Source organism: Cervus canadensis, chromosome 5, assembly GCF_019320065.1.
Source record: "Cervus canadensis isolate Bull #8, Minnesota chromosome 5, ASM1932006v1, whole genome shotgun sequence".
Classification (NCBI taxonomy): Eukaryota; Metazoa; Chordata; class Mammalia; order Artiodactyla; family Cervidae; genus Cervus; species Cervus canadensis.
In genome coordinates, this window is record NC_057390.1 from 63,297,587 (window position 1) to 63,314,552 (window position 16,966).

Consider the following 16,966-nt stretch of genomic DNA (forward strand, 5'->3'; position numbering starts at 1 on the left):
TGGGAAAAAGAAATTCCAGCATGACACTTCATTAAGAAGTCTCAGCCTAATAAATGAGTTGGGGGCCAAGGAACTAAGGAGAAAGGGGTATGCATCTCTCAAAGGGCCTAAGTGAAAGGGAATAGGTTCAGAGACAGGAACCTCTTGAGGCTCGTTAGAAATCCCACTAGTTGATCTGTGTTCGCACTGCTCTATGGTAGTGGTGTTGAGCCCTGAGAGTATGATTTCAGGGTCAGTTAGGACTAGAATAGACTTGTCCCCAATCTGTAGAAATGTTTTTCCAGGTTGACGGAGAGGGGAGACTGGGAAGAGCCCCTGTTGTTTCTCAGAGTCCTGTCATTGAGAATTGGGCAGATGTTGGAAAGGCTGGTTAGAGGACTGAAGGCATCTGAAGTATTTAACAGTATATTTGTAGCAATCTCTTTCGAATGTCCTGGCTCTTTGCAATAATAGCAGAAACAGGGAGGGTTTTGGTTTTGTTTGGAGTCGTTAGTTGGTGGTTTGAAGATAGTCTTCCTTTTGGGTGATCCATCTAGAGTTTGAGTGAGCTGGCTTGCCAGATGAGCTAAATATGGAGCTGATAGTTTCCCATTCTGTCCTGGTCCTTTTTACTAGAAAAGAAAGAACCCAGTTCAGTTTATGTTTAAGTAATAAACCTGGGGTTAATAGATACCCAGGTGGAATCAACATCTGAAAGAAGAGTATAATTTTCCTTTAAAACAATCTGAAGTTGATTGTAATAGTCATGAATAGGATCGTCAGATTTTTGTGTACAGGCCTGAATTCTGTTCCAATCAACAGGCTTTGAGAAAGCCATAGAAATCACCTGATGAAATTGCCTCATGATTGCTGAAGTGTGATCATATAATCGACTTCCCAGGTGGCTCAGGAGTAAAGAATCCACCTGCCAATGCAGGAGCCACAGGAAACACAGGTTTGATCCCTGGGCCTGGATGATCCCCTGGAGGAATGGCAGGGGAACCATAGGAAATGGCAACCTACTCCAGTCTTCCCCCCAGAATAACCCCGTGGATGGAGGAGCCTGGCCAGCTATAGTCCATGAAGTTGCAAAGAGTTGGAAAAGACTGAGCATGCACACATGATCATATAATAAGTTAGTGATCTGGTCTCTGAGCTGTAATTCTAGAGACCTTTCAAGATTTTCCCAACTAGATGCTTTTATCCAGTGCTGGGCCCAGTCTTCACTGACAAGTATAAAATTAGATGATATAAGTCAGAAACCAGGTTGATAAGTTTGAATAACTATATTAAATTCCTCTGCAAATCAATGAGGATCTTCTGTTACTTTGGGAAAGTCTTTGACTGTGGCTCACAGTTCAGCTTTAGTCCAAGGAATGTAAGAAACTAAGAGTTTAACATCTGGATTCTCAGAAGGCTTAATTTTAAAGGGACAGGTTCTGGCAGTTTCAGAGGAAGAGAGTAAGGAGAGTTTCAGAGAAAATAGGAAGTTTGACAGGAGAATGAGTGTGATGAGGGTAGAGAGGAGGTGTCGACAGTGTAGAAGAGAAGAGGAAGATTGTGCCAAAGGTGTAGGAGCTAAGGCAGAGGCAAGTTGGCACCAGATGTGGAACCTGAGAAAAAGAAGCTAAGGAGGAAGAGCCTGAAGTTTCAGAAACCATTCTATTTTTCTTTAATCATATGCCTCAGTTAATCTTAAAATCTTATTTTGCAGAGAGGCAATTTTAAACTTCTGATAACATTGGGAAGCTTCAAAATATCAATCAAAATCGTCATTCCATTCAGTCTTGGAAACTTTTGAGCTACTGTAATCCATCTTGGCTTTAAGAGAATTAAATTTGGGGATTTCAAAAGTTTCCCACATGGCCATTGATATTCTAAATTGTCTTTGGTCAGGTTGGTCCATTTAGTTGGAAATGCACATAAAGAAGGACTAGTTTTTAAGCAGAGAATCAGTTGAAGTATCTATTGTGGGGGGTGAGGTAACCTCAAAATATTTAGGTAACTGGAATCTTACTTCTCAGAGGTTTTCTTCTATAATAAAAGAATAATTTTCAAGCAGCTTAAACAATTTACAACTTAAACAGCTCAATTCAAACAGCTTGCAACTCAAACAACTTGCAGGCCTAATAACAGCCAATTCTAAAGAAATAACTTGGTCCTGGAGAAGCCGAGCTTAAGGCTTCCTAGCTGACTTCAGTTGAAACAGTCTGATCTCAAAGTCAGACCAAAGTGCCAAATGGGTACCCTCATGCAGAATAAGGCCTTAACCTGGAAGATTAAAACTCAAAGTAGATTCCAAACAAAGCTCAGAGAGCTTCAAATGCAAAGAGGGTATGAGCTCACATCCTGGAGAAACATGTACCTTCAAACTCCAGGATCTGTGAGAAAAAGCAATGATTACAGTGGACTTGATTGTGGATGCTGCACCTGTTTGTTCACCAGCCCTGGAGCTGTTGAAGGTCTTCTCTGATCCCTGTATAGGCCACCAAACTGTTGACCTGAAACAAATGGACTTCCAGATGTTTCTCCAGCAAAGATGGGTTTATTTGGGATCAGCAATTTGAGGTCTTTAACCTTGGCAAGCCTCTGCTGCAAGCTCCCTCACTGTAAGGAAAGGAGAACTCGTAGAGAGAGGAAAAGGAGGTTGGCAGGACTACAGTCAACTATAGTCAACTAAGAGTCCGTGGCTCTTTTATTGGCTGAATCATTGCCAGGAAAGAAGAGGAGTCTTCTTCTTGTTGGGCTTTGCTATCATCGCAGGGCACGAGAGCTCCATCTTCTATCTAATTGAGGTTTTTTTTTATTGATTTTTTACAATAGCAATGTAACTGCCTTTTTTTCCTAAGAAGAGAAATTTTTTTCTTCCCAGAAAAAAATCTGTAGTATACATGTCTTACTGTATTTAAAGCAACACATAAAGTTTGATAATCACAAGTGAAACTTTTAAGAAAGGTCAGGCCTTTTCTGCCAGCTATAAAAACTGCAATCTAGGTTGTTCAGAAAGAAAAAACTTAAGTTATCAGGAATATCAGAAGATCTAGATGTTCAATAACATCTTTGAAACATTACCAAAAATAGGTTGTTTATTCCTGAAAGCTGGTAGGGAGGTGATATTTTAAGAGTATCTTCATTTGTCTTTAGTACACTAGATTCTTGAATGACCAAATAACAGGAGAGGTAAAGAATATAACTCTTACTTACGTAGCTCTCTCTTAATTAAGACTGTATCCCCATAACTTCTTAGTGTTGGTTTACTACATCAAGGAATCTTATATCCTTTGCTCCTGATTGGCTATTTGGGTTGTACCATTTATAGCATGTCTCTGATCAGTCCCACAGAAACATCTATTCATTCATTCATTTAATAAGCATTCATTAAGCAAATAGTAGTAATACATGTTAACAACAACGGCTGAAAAATTACCCACAACCATTTATTGAGCTCAAAGACCATTCTAATAATCATTACCCTAAGCAGTCTTTCTGTTATATGTAAGGCAGTATGCTGGAACGTGGGGTTAAATGCATAAAGATGAAAAAGACATAGTTGATAAGGAGCAAATAGTCTTGTGGGGCACATGATTCAAATCCTAAAATAAAGTGACAACACATTGATTTTTATGGCAATCTTTGAGGAGGACTCCATAAATCAGCTTCTAGGGAGGAGTTCCGGAAAGAAGTGACCCTGAGCCAATCCTCAGGGCAGTGGGCATGAACCAGGCGAAGGAATCCATCCCAGGTAGATGAGGCAGCAGGTATAAGAGCAGAGGGTCCAAAGACTATCCTGGGGACCATTGTTCTTACCATTGTTGGTGCAGAGCTGGGCGGCAGGGCAAGATGAGGATGAAGCTGGTAGTGTGAATGAACTCATTGAAGGAGGACTTTGAAATGTTTTCAGCCAGAGATAATCTTATCAGCTTTTCAAAGGAGAGATTGGAAGAGAATAAGATTAAAAACAGAGGGATAAGGTCATTGACACTGTCATGAAGAGAATCTGACTGAGGCACTAATATTAAGTATGATAGGCATGAATTAGAGAAATATTTAAGAAACACACTGCAGCACTTGTTTAGATCTGGGGAAAGTAAAGAAGAAATGAAAGACAGTCATCCAAGAAATTTATCCACATCTTCTGGCGAAAACAAGTTGATAGATTATGTTGGCCAAAACTGTGGTACAGAATACAGAGGGAGGATTTCGAATTTGACATTTTGAGTGTGAGATGCATAGAATATTGAGGAAGAAATGTCTAGCTGTTGTTTAGTCACTAGTGTCACTGTTTCCACTTTCCCCCCATCTGTTAGCCATGAAGTGATGGGACTCAGTTTATTTCAGTTCAGTCACTCAGTCTTGTCCAACTCTTTGCAATCCCATGGACTGCAGTACGCCAGGCCTCCCTGTCCATCACCAACTCCCCGGGTTTACTCAAACTCATGTCTGTTGAGTGGGTGATGCCATCCAACCATCTCATCTTCCATTGTCCCCTTCTCCTCCCACTTTCAATCTTTCCCAGCATCAGGGTCTTTTCCAATGATTCAGTTCTTTGTATCAGGTGGCGTAAGTGTTGGAATTTCAGCTTCAGCATCAATCCTTCCAATGAGTATTCAGGACTGATTTCCTTTAGGATTAACTGGTTGGATCTCCTTGCAGTCCAAGGGACTCTCAAGAGGCTCCTCCAGCACCACAGTTCAAAAGCATCAATTCTTCGGCACTCAGCTTTCTTTATAGTCCAATTCTCACATCCATACATGACTACTGGAAAAACCATAGTTTTGACTAGATGGACCTTTATTGGCAAAGTAATATCTCTGCTTTTTAATATGCTGTTTAGGTTTGTCATAATTTTTCTTCCAAGGAGTAAGCGTCTTTTAATTTCATGGTTGCAGTCACCATCTGCAGTGATTTTGGAGCCCCAAAAAATAAAGTCTGTCACTGTTTCCACTGTTTCCCCATCTATTTGCCATGAAGTGATGGGACCAGATGCCATGATCTTAGTTTTCTGAATGTTGAATTTTAAGCCAACTTTTTCACTCTCCTCTTTCACTTTCATCAAGAGGCTCTTTAGTTCTTCTTTGTTTTCTGCCATAATGGTGGTGTCATCTGCATATCTGAGGTTATTGGTATTTCTCCCGGCAATCTTGATTACAGCTTGTGCTTCATCCAGCCCGGTGTTTCTCATGATGTACTCTGCATGTAAGTTAAATAAGCAGGGTGACAATATATAGCCTTGATGTACTCCTTTCTCATTTGGAACCAGTCTGTTGTTCCATGTCCAGCTCTAACTGTTGCTTCTTGACCGGCATAAAGGTTTCTCAGGAGGCAGGTCAGCTGGTCTGGCATTCCCATCTCTTTCAGAATTTTCTACAGTTTATTGTGATCCACACAGTCAAAGGCCTTGGTGTAGTCAATAAAGCAGCAGTAGATAAAAGCAAGGAACTCTTGCTTTTTCAGTGATCTAGCGGATGTTGGCAATTTGATCTCTGGTTCCTCTGCCTTTTCTAAATCCAGCTTGAACATCTGGAAGTTCACGGTTCATGTATGCTGTGAATGAGTTTGAAGTTCAAGAGTGAAGTTAAGGCTGGAGTTGAGAACTTTTTATTCCTTAACATGTGGGAGCTAATGTATTGATGCAGGACTTTTAAGATAGTTTATTAGCACAAACATTCTTTCCAAGGGCAGCTTGGAGGCAATAGCAAATTGCTTCATTGAGCTTGTTTTAGGGGAAGTTCTTTATTCTCTCCTTTGAAGTTTATTAAAACTTCAGATGGGGAGTTCTCTGGTGGTCTAGACTCAGTGGTTAAGACTCAGTGCTGTCACTGCTGTGGGCCCAGGTTCAACCCCTGGTCTGGGAGCTAAAGATCCCACAAGCTGGAAAAAGAAAAAGAAACCTTCAGAGAGTTGAGAGATAAGGAAGGACTTATTGGGGAACTTAACAGGCTACTTTAATAGCCTTGTTGTTAAGTTTGTTGTTCAGTCACTAAGTCGTGTCTGACTCTTTTGTGACCCCTTGTACTGTGGCCCTCCAGGCTTCTCTGTCCATGGATTTCCTAGGCAAGATTACTGGAGTGAACTGCCATTTCCTTCTTCAAGAGATCTTCTTGACCCAGGGATCGAACCCACGTCTCTTGCATTGGCAGGCAGATTTTTTTGTTTTACTTGCCCAAATAACCTTAATATAGTACATTTTAGCCAACTTCAAGCACCAAGGTCACCTTCTACCAGCTCCATGCTCCTCAATTCCTGAGGTCTGTAGCATGTATTTTTATACAGAGTGTAGGAGATCTGCCTCTTCTGTCATGAATCTCTAGCCTCCTACACTTTATTCTTCACATTTTCATGTCATCTGGGACATAAGCCATGTGGGTATCAGATATAAAATAAAATATGGAGCTCTCTGCCTTCCCCTACTTCTTCCAATTACAGAGAACCCTCCATCTTTCCTCTTCTCTCATTTGCCAGTTCAGTGACTTGCTCTGTCTGGTTCATGAGCTTTTTAACTGGCATAGTACGAATTTATGTCTCAGCAAACTTACAAATTACTGCATGTAATGGATTTTTGGGACCATTTATGAATAATTGAAACCACAAATGTTAAATTCTTGAATGCCAAGGGCCTACTGAATATCAATATTTCATGGAGTTCCATAATGAACATTATGAATTCCAGCTTTTATGCCTCTTAAAATATTTGATAACCCCCGATCCATAGTATTGATATCTGTGACTTTATTACTCCTTTCTCTTTTGGAATAAATTAACATGTTAAACATATTCCTTGTGAAAATATTAAAAAAATAAATCCTTCTTTACATTTCATAGAAGTAGAGAGAGTTGAAATATGATGCTTTATAGTTCATATCTTTTATTGTATTTCTCGGTTTGCTTTTCATTTTTTTTAAATGGTAATATAGTAGATGCTTGTCAAAAATGCATTCAGACGCATGTTAAAGTAAAATGAAAATCTTGATTTGCCTTTTCCTTCCATCTCATTGTGTACTGATATATTGGTTTATGCCCTTCTAAATCTTTTCATTTGGATTTACATAGGTAAGTAATCAAATAGATATGTAGGGAATGTTCTTTTACAACCTAGATAGAATCATAGTGTGTGTGTGTATAATGTATATATATTTTAATTAAAAAAATCCTTAGATATATGTAGAGAGAGATCTACCTCATTCTTTTCAGTCTCTGCACAGTGTTTCATAAATGTATTCTCCTTTATTTAATGCTTTCCTAGCTGTGTCCTTTTTTCCCCTGTAATAAATATGACAGGAGTGGGATATTTTCCCCTATTGTCCCCAAACTGTTGCTGCGGCCCAACACCCAGGGCAGAAGTACTCACTGTAAGCTTCTCATATTTGAAAGGAGCCCTCAGCAGTGAGAGCTAGTCTTTTTACTATGGGACCTTTTGAAAGGGATGAAAAATTCACTGTCCGCGCGCCTCCCCCCCCCCCCCCCCCCCCCAGGCTTTATACTTAGAGAACTGAGACAAAAGAAGGTTGTAAGATTTGGGAGAGTACTGTGTTTGGTGGAAGAAGTTATTTTCTCCCTTTCTAAAATCAAGAGAAAAGATGTGCTCAAAGAGCGTTTATTGTGGAGTTCTGAGATGCCAACAGCAACAACAGACTGACGTTTTACTGGCCCTGCTTAGCCAGTAAAGATTTGCTCACTTATCCCATTACTACCTGAACAGAGAAAAAGAAAATTGGTGAGAGTTGAGCCAGTCGGGGACTGCAGATAAGGAGGTGGGTCAGGATTGCTGTGTTTCCACCCCACAGCTACAGATCCTGACTAGTTGGGGTCCTATAGTAAAGGGAGATGAGATTGGGGTGTACTTGAGCAGCTTGTGGGGAAAGAGTGTATATGTCGGCAGGATGTGGTGTGAATGCCATCAACTGAGGGCCAGCCCCACCTGGTTATCTATTACTATACAAGAACCGTGATTTGATCTAGGTTCTTTTCTCAAGGTCTCTAGTCAGTTTGGATAACATTTGAAAGTTGGATAACATTTGAAAGTTGGCCTACTATATTTCTTAAAAAAGAAAAAACTATGGAAACACCTAAGGAATTAGTCTAAAAAAGTCATGTTGATAATATCTTCAAGAAATTTCAGCTGTTGGATATCAAATAACATTAAAACCAGCTTTTTCCAGTAGACAGCCAGCATACGTGAGTTCTTATTATACGCAAGGGTGAACATTTGTGTGTGTTTTCATTTAATTTCATTCTAATATGATTTCATCACATCCTTACCATGAGGACTGGAGTTTATCTGAGCAATGTCTCCGCTGCACAGAAAGTATAAGTAATTAAGAGATCATTTTTAATAGGATAAGACTAGGCTTACTCTTTGTACTTATGATAAGTACATATTAAAAAGCTTCTGTAATGCTAATGAGAATACTTACTTGATTCAAAATACCTTTAATTCGTTAAACTGAAACTGTTATTCATACCACTTCAAAGGAATCTTATTTTCTAAGTTGGTCATAAGATAGTTTTCATGTGAATTTTTCTGTGAAGGAGGATCATTTTCATCATTCAGCTGAGGGGAAAAAATCTTGATATAGAGGGTAGAAATAAAGTATTACAGTAGCTTGTAAGAAATTAAAAGAACAGTGCAGAAGAGTGTGGCACATTGTTGAACAGGAAATTTAAGAGCCATGTAGGTTTTGGGGGAAAGATTATATTCAAATGAGCAAGTGTTGGATTTTCTCATGTTTCATTTGTATTTTTCTGGTTATTTTTCACTGAATGTTTGTCATGATTGTAAAGGTTTGACATAGCTGTAAATTCCTTTTCTAATAACAGATTATTTCAAAGTTATTAAACTAGAGACATAGACAATGATATTTTTAGTAACTTTAAAATATGGATCTTAAAGTTTTAAAATACACGTATTGCACGAATCTTACAGTTTCATGCATTTATGCTTAAATTTACACATTTCCTTTGAAACATGCTTTACTTATGATTTATTTCCTGATTTGTCTTATAGGAAATGCCACAGTCATTTTCTGCAGCCACATTACATAACACAGAGGTAAATAACGCTAATACTAATCCACAGAGAAGCAAAATCCCAGTAGAGGCACTTGGTAAGGTTTCTGAACATAAGATCATCACTAAGGGAAGTTCAAATAAAGACAGCGTGGTGAGAAGTTGTTCTGAGAGTTGTTCCAGTACCCAGAGCAAGTCTTTCTGTGACGAGCCTCAAAAATCTCAACCTGAATCCAGCTCTAATCCGCCCAGTCCTGAATGTGTGCAGAAGGCAACCGATCCAGTTTCACATGGTTCTGAAGAAAACAAGGTCCAGAGAACGTCCTGCATGTATGGGGCAAACTGCTACAGGTAAAGCAAAATTACAGGTAGCATATAATTCCATTATTTCAATAGCATGTAGCATGTAAATATATGCTGTAGTGTGTTAAAAGACTAATAAGACCCATTGGCCTAAAGGTTAGGAGCTTAATTGTGTTTCTGCTGGTCTATACTTTTTCAGTATGCATTCTAGCAAATCCTTCTAGAGGCTTTTAAAATATAGTGGGGAATTAAATGTTTCATTGTAGATACGCTGACTACTACAAGAATCTGAACTGGGGAATACAGACTTGAAAACAGAATCACTCCGACCTTAAATACCTGTTTATTAATGTCTTATTTAGGTGTTAGAAAGATAGCTTCATAAGTAGTTTATGTATACAGTATAACTCTCAAGAGAATTCTAAGTTGTGTTTAGGCATCTTATTATACTTGTGCCTTTTCTTTTATATTTTTCTAAAAATGCTTTTAAATCACCATGATGCCTTCTAAAACAACTGAATATATATTTTCTGGATTGATTGGCTACTCCTCTACTTACTTCATTTGATTATGTTGTATCATATTTTCTAATTTCATACTTTGTAAATTAGTTTTATGCTGTGTGTTTATACTGTGTTTTCTCTATGTTTCATAGCCCTATTTCAGAAGTTTTTCTTTGCTATTGCAACTTATCAAGCTAAATATCTTATGAGTACATTCTAGTATAGTTTATCTTCTATGCAATAGCATTTGTATATCACATATTCTGTTAATTTCTCATTCATCGTATCTCTTTAAAGTGCAGTGCCATTTTAACATTTGAATAACCAATTTTAGCGATTATACTTTATGCATTTATTCACAATTTTGTCTTATTTATGATGGCTTTAGTCCCGCGTATGGACCATAATTGTTAAACTTGTGAACTGAAAGTATATAAACCTTCTGTTATTTTGAATTTTTGAAAAATCCTGTTTGGTATTTGTATCAGTTCAGTAGACCTGCCATAACTGAATACCACGGATTAGGTGGTTTAAATAGCAGAAATTTATTACCCCACAGTTCAGGAGGCTAGAAACCTGTGATCAAGGTGTTGGCGGTGAGTTCTCCCGCAGTCTCTCTCACTGGCTTATAGGTGGTGCCTTCTCATTGTGTCCTCACATGGCCTTTCTCTGTGCATGCACATCCCTGGAGCCTCTTCCTCATCTTACAAGGGCATCAGTCCTTTGGGGTTAAAGGGCCTACCCTTAAGAATTTATTTAATCTGAATTATCTCTTTAAAGGCCCTGCCTCCATATATAGTCACACTAGGGGTTAGGGCTTCAATATATAAGTTTGAGGATGGGGGACATAGTTCAGTCCGTGACAATGTTCAGCTGGTATTTGTCTTTGTTAAACATGATTTAATGTTCTATCAAGATCATAATGAATTCAGTCATGCTTGACGATGACACGTTAATCAGTCATAGCTTATGAATATTTTTTTACCTTTTCACTCATTTTGATATACATAATTAATACCCATGAAATATTTGCAACTGAAATCTGGAAGACAGAACACTTATATTTGTAATAAAGGGGGAAAAAAAACTGAATTGAGTTCTTGTTATACATGTATATCATAGCAATCAGTTAAATATCTTTTTTCCAGCCTCAATGCCACTGCTTCAGCTCATGCCATGATTCCTCTGGAGCTAGTAAATAATCTCCCAAGTCTCCACACTTTCCCTCAGGTTCATATTTCTTCCTCATTCTTGCCTGAATGATCTGACTGAGAAAATAAAAGCAAAGATAAAAAATAAGAGAGAAAAAAAATCTGACAATATTACTCTCTCATACAGAATTCTTCAGTGTCTAAAGGCTGGATTTCTTAGCAGCGTCCAGAAGGCCCTGAACTGCCAGTGATTCTTCAGCTGCACTATGCTGTCAGGCTGTTGTTATGTCCTTTGGATGCGCTGTTCCCGTTTCCTCGCTTCTGTCCTGCTGAAAGACTCATTCAGTTCCTTTTTTCATCCTTTTCTGATATGCCTATTCTTCCCTACATTGCTCAGCCTCTATCCATACACAACTTTTTTCCTCATACAGTTTCTAAAGTGTGCTATTAGATCTGATATTTAATATCATAGGTCAGTTGGTAAAGAATCTGCCTGCAATGCAGGAGAATCAGGTTCGATTCCTGGGTCAGGAAGATCCCCTGGAGAAGGAAATGGCAGTCCACTCCAGTATTCTTGCCTGGAAAATCCCATGGACAGAGGAACCTGGCTGGCTGCAGTCCATGGGGTCACAAGAGTCGGACACAACTTAGCGACTAAACCACCACCACCACCAATTATTTACATGTTCTGTCATAATAGAAAATTATTGCTCAAGAGAAGTCTTATTCTATCCCTTGATATTATGCTATTAACTCCCAAGTCTGTATCTCCAACAGAGATTTCTGTACTAAATTTTAGATCTAGATAATCACTGTTTATATCACAGACACATCAAGTTCAGCCTTGTCTAAAGCAGTCACATCTTCTTTCAATCCTTTGTGAAACTGAAAACGACAAAACAGCATTTAATTTTGTAGAAATTGTTGTTTCCAAAAAACTTGTTTTGAAAGATTTTGTTCTTCTGGGGTCATATAGTTTTTTTTCGTTTAATAGCATATGGTTCCATTAGTAAACTGATTTTTAAAAAAATTGGGCAGAAATTGAAACATCTGTTATTAGCATGTAATAAATTAATACTTTAAATAAAACTTATAGTTTTATCTGAATAAGATAATAAAAATTATGAGTTAATAGTATATAAAATAAGGTTTTTATCTCTAATACATGTGCAGTGTCTCACTGAGGACCAAACCTCCCACTGCGAACAACTAGCAAAGCTGAACACCCATGTTTGAGAACATTAGAGGCAGTCACACTTTAAGGCTTCTTTTTCCCTTGTGGTATTTGCCAAATTTTTAATGTTTCATGCTGAGGGCTAAGAGAACAGGCAGAGCTTTGAGCAGTCTCATAGAACTTAGGCAACAACAATGGAGTTCAGTATTTGCCAAGCGGGAGGGACCCTGTATGGAAGTTATAGACATTCAGGAGGGAAAATAGAAGCATAATAAAATTGAATATGACTATATAAAGCAGTAATAACTTTTGTGTTATGTAATGTATTTGTTTAAAATACATGAAAATAGTACAGACGTGGTCAGGGATTAAAACAAGTAAATTTTGGCTATAGTTACAATACCTAAGTGGAAGAATACCATATTTGTTATTTCGTGACTGTCTTAACTTTATGTGGGCTTCCCTAATAGCTCAGTTGGTAAAGAATCCACCTGCAATGCAGGAGACCCCAGTTCAATTCCTGGGTTGGGAATGTTTGCTGGAGAAGGGATAGGTTACCCACTCCATTATCCTTGGGCTTCCCTTGTGGGTCAGCTGGTAAAGAATCCACCTGCAATGTGGGAGACCTGGGTTCGATCCCTGGGTTGAGAAGATCCCCTGGGGAAGGGAAAGGGTACCCACTCCAGTATTCTGGCCTAGAGAATTCCATGGACTATACAGTCTCAAAGAGTCTATACAGTCTCAAAGAGTCAGCCACAACTCTTTATGTAGGTCCTCAGAATTTATCTGTGTTGTAACATGAGTCAGAATTTCTCCTGTTTTTAAGGCTGAATCATATTCTATTTTATGTATATACCTTGTTTTGTTTATCCATTCATCTTTCAATGGACATTTGGGGTGCTTCCATTTCTTGGCTATTGTGAATAATGCTGCTGTGAACTTTGGTATGAAAATAACTCTTTGAGATCCTACTTTCAATTATTTTTGCGTATAAATCCAGAAGTTGAATTGCTGGATCAATTCTGTTTTTAATTTTGCGGGATACCATCATGCTATCTTCCATAGCAGATATACCATTTTATATTTCTGCAAACAGTGCACAAAGCATTACAGTTTCTCCACACTTGTTACATTTTCTGCCAACAATACTCAAAAAGTGTTACACTTTCTCACCAACACTTGCTATTTTCTGTTTTTTTGGTGGTGGTCATTTTAATGGGTATGAAGCATGATACATTGTGATTTTGATTTGTATTTCTCTAATGATTACTGACTTTGAGCATCTTTTCTTATACTTATTGCTCATTTGTGTATTGAATAGAAATTTCTTTGGATTATAGACATTCCTTTGCTCATTCGTGATTCAAGGTTTTTTTTTGGTCATTGAGTGGTACGAGTTTTGTGTATATTCTGATTATTGACCACTCGTTAGGTACATGACTTGTGAATATTTTCTTCCATTCTGTAGGTTGCCTGTTCATTTTATTAAATGCATCCTTAGATACAAAGAAAAGTTAAATTCTGATGTAGTCCAGTTTGCCTAGTTTTACATTTCTTGCCTTTGCATTTGGCAGGATATCTTTGACAAATCCAATGTCTTGAAGCTTTCTCCGGTTTTCTCCTAAAAGTTTTGTATTACTATCTTAGGTCGTATATTTATGTCTTGGATACATTTTAAGTTAGTTCTGTATATAGTGTGAGAGAAGGGTCCAACTTCATTCTTTTGCATGTGAATATCCTGTTTTCCCAGCACCATTTGTCAAAAAGAGTATTCTTTGCTTTTAGAATGGTCTTGGCACCTTCGTTGAATGGACAAAAAATCATACAATGGAACATTGCACAGTAATAAAAGTATACTGTTGTTACATGAAACAGTATGGAGTAATAATATAAACATAAAAAGTCATTCTCAAAGAAGTGCATATTTCCATTTTAATTCAAGTACAGACAAAACTAATAGACTTTTTTTTTGGCACTAAGATGTTTTATTTCTTTGTAAAAACAATGTATCAAGAGTAGTTTGAACAGTACTTGTCTTATTCTCTTCACATAACTTATTAAATATGGAACAAGCATCATTTCTATGCCTGAGCTAATTGGGGCTTCCCAGGTGGCTCACTGTAAAGAATCTTCCTGCCAAGCAGGAGACTCGGGTTTGATTCGTGGGTTGGGAAGAGCCCCTGGAGGAGGAAATGGCAACCCACTCCAACATTCTTGTCCATGGAAATCCCATGGACAGAAGAGCCTGATGTGCTACAAATAAAAAGAAAAATTGTCATACATTTTTTGAAGTTTTCCTTAGCTTCCAATATTTTATCTTTTGTAGTGAAGTATCTCTGATAATTTCTTTAATGTGAAGATTTTTGCTAGTGTTTCTTCCTCTGAGATATCTCCATTCTTTTGTCCCAACCACTTTTCCAGTTTATGTTGATAAATTAGCTTCACTAAATTCTGTGCTGTGCTGTGATTAGTCGCTTCAATCAATTCCTACTCTTTGTGACCCCATAGACTGCAGCCTGCCTGGCTCCCCTGTCCATAGGATTCTCCTGGCAGGAATACTTGAGTGGGTTGCTATGCCCTCCTCCAGGGAATATTCCCAACCCAAGGGATCAAACCCGTGTCTCCCACATGTGTAGGCAGATTCTTAACTAACATACTGTTTTATAACATTGCTTCTCAAAGTATGGTCCAGAGGCCCTTGGAGGGCCTGGTCCCCAAGATGCTTTTAGGAAAACTGTTGGGCCAAAACCATTTTCATAATAATGCTTCCTGTGTATATGCCTTTCTGTGGTGATTCTCTCACTCACCAGTGTGCAGTAGAATTTCCCGGAGGCTTATGATTTGTGTTAATGATTGAATGCAGAAGCAGATAGGAGAATCCAAATGCCCTCTGTTAAGCCAGACATTATAGAAATTTCTGAAGTATAAAACAGTGTCTCCATCAATGTTTTTTTTGGAAGATAGGTATTTATGTTGAGATTTCCCTTTTATGATAATGTGTAAAGGGTTTACTGCTATTTTAAAGTAAATGTATTTTTTAAAAATTTCTAGTTTTTAGTTTCTAATAGATTAAATGTTCTCAGTCGCTCAGTCATGTCCTACTCTTTGCATGTAGCCCATCTGGCTCCTGTGTCCCTGGGATTTTTCCAAGCAAGAATACTGGAGTGGGTTGCCAATGCCTTCTCCAGGGGATCTTCCTGACCCAGGGATTGAACATGGGGCTCCTGCATTGCAGGTGGATTCTTGCATCTGAGCCACCAGGAAAGCCCTTAAAAGCTATATATGCTTATAATGTTTTTATCCTACATATATATTAGTCTACATAGTCTGTTATATATATCCTATTTAAAGTACTGTTTGCAGTTTGTCTGTTGACAATCATGGTCTTTCCCATGTCACCAGAAATTAATTTTGCTACTATGAGAGTTCTGCACTGACTAGTTATCATGAGTTTTATTTTTAACAACGTAGTGTTAGTTCATGTTCTGGAATAATCTGATGTGTATTGTTTGATTTTCTTCTATATCCTAATATTTTTTCTAGTTTATCTAGAAATCTAGTATATCCTATTAATTATTTTTTCTGACAGTGTGTTTGTCACTCTCATAGGAAAAATCCTGTCCATTTTCAACATTTCAGTCACCCTGGTGATAGTGATTATGGAGGTGTAAACATCACGTGTCAAGATGAAGCTGATGACCGGCCTGAATGTCCTTATGGAGCATCTTGTTATAGGTTTGTAAACCTGAAATGTTTGATTACATTGCTTTTCTGTTTAATTTCTGTTAACTTACTCAGGAGAAACTACAGGCAAGCTTCTCCTTTCAAGCCTTTAGCTTTCTTTTAAGCTTCTATAGGTAATAGGTTTTCATTTTATTACTAGGTATGATTATGATGATTCTTTTAGACAATTCTAAGTTGTTGAAATTATTAACATTAGAAGTGCCTGAAATTTTTCCTAACATTCTAACACTGCAAATCAGATAATTTAAGAACTGTCAGTGCTACCCCATTATACATTCTATCCAGACTCCTTCAGTTCGGTTCAGTCACTCAGTCGTGTCTGACTCTTTGCGACCCCATGAACTGCAGCACGCCAGGCCTCCCTGTCCATCACCAACTCCCAGAGTTCATCCAAACTCATGTCCATTGAGTCTGCGATGCCATCCAACCGTCTCATCCTCTGTCATCCACTTCTCCTTCTGCCCTCCATCTTTCCCAGCATCAGTGTCTTTTCAAATGAGTCAGCTCTTTACATCAGGTGGCCAAAGTATTGGAGTTTCAGCTTCAACATCAGTCCTTCCAATGAACACCCAGGACTGATCTCCTTCAGGATGGACTGGTTGGATCTCCTTGCAGTCCAAAGGTCTCTCAAGAGTCTTCTCCAACACCACACTTCAAAAGCATCAATTCTTTGGTGCTCAGCTTTCTTTATAGTCCAACCCTCACATCCATACATGACCACTGGAAAAACTGTAGCCTTGACTAGATGGACCTTTGTTGACAAAGTAATGTCTCTGCTTTTTAATATGCTGTCTATGTTGGTCATAACTTTCCTTCCAAGGAGTAAGTGTCTTTTAATTTCATGGCTGCAATCACCATCTGCAGTGATTTTGGAGCCCCCTAAAATAAAGTCAGCCAGTTTCCACTGTTAACCCATCTATTTGCCATGAAGTGATGGGACCAGATGCCATGATCTTAGTTTTCTGAATGTTGAGCTTTAAGCAAACTTTTTCACTCTCCTCTTTCACTTTCATCAAGAGGCTCTTTAGTTCTTCTTCACTTTCTGCCATAAGGATGGTGTCATCTGCATACCTGAGGTTTTTGACATTTCTCCCGGCAATCTTGAT

At 38.3% G+C, this 16,966-nt stretch overlaps 1 protein-coding gene across 5 annotated transcripts in view; it reads left to right on the forward strand.

Moving 5' to 3' along the window:
• The window catches only part of APLF (aprataxin and PNKP like factor), a 91,181-nt gene that overhangs the window by 46,464 nt on the left and 27,751 nt on the right, over window positions 1-16,966 (forward strand). For all 5 annotated transcript variants that reach the window (XR_006269467.1, XM_043468931.1, XM_043468934.1 and 2 more), the window contains 2 exons: window positions 8,984-9,336; window positions 15,726-15,851. Coding sequence is in view for 4 of the 5 variants with exons in the window: in XM_043468931.1 (XP_043324866.1) it covers window positions 8,984-9,336; window positions 15,726-15,851 (479 nt within the window). In the remaining variant the exon portion in view is untranslated. The remainder of the gene's footprint in view (window positions 1-8,983; window positions 9,337-15,725; window positions 15,852-16,966) is intronic.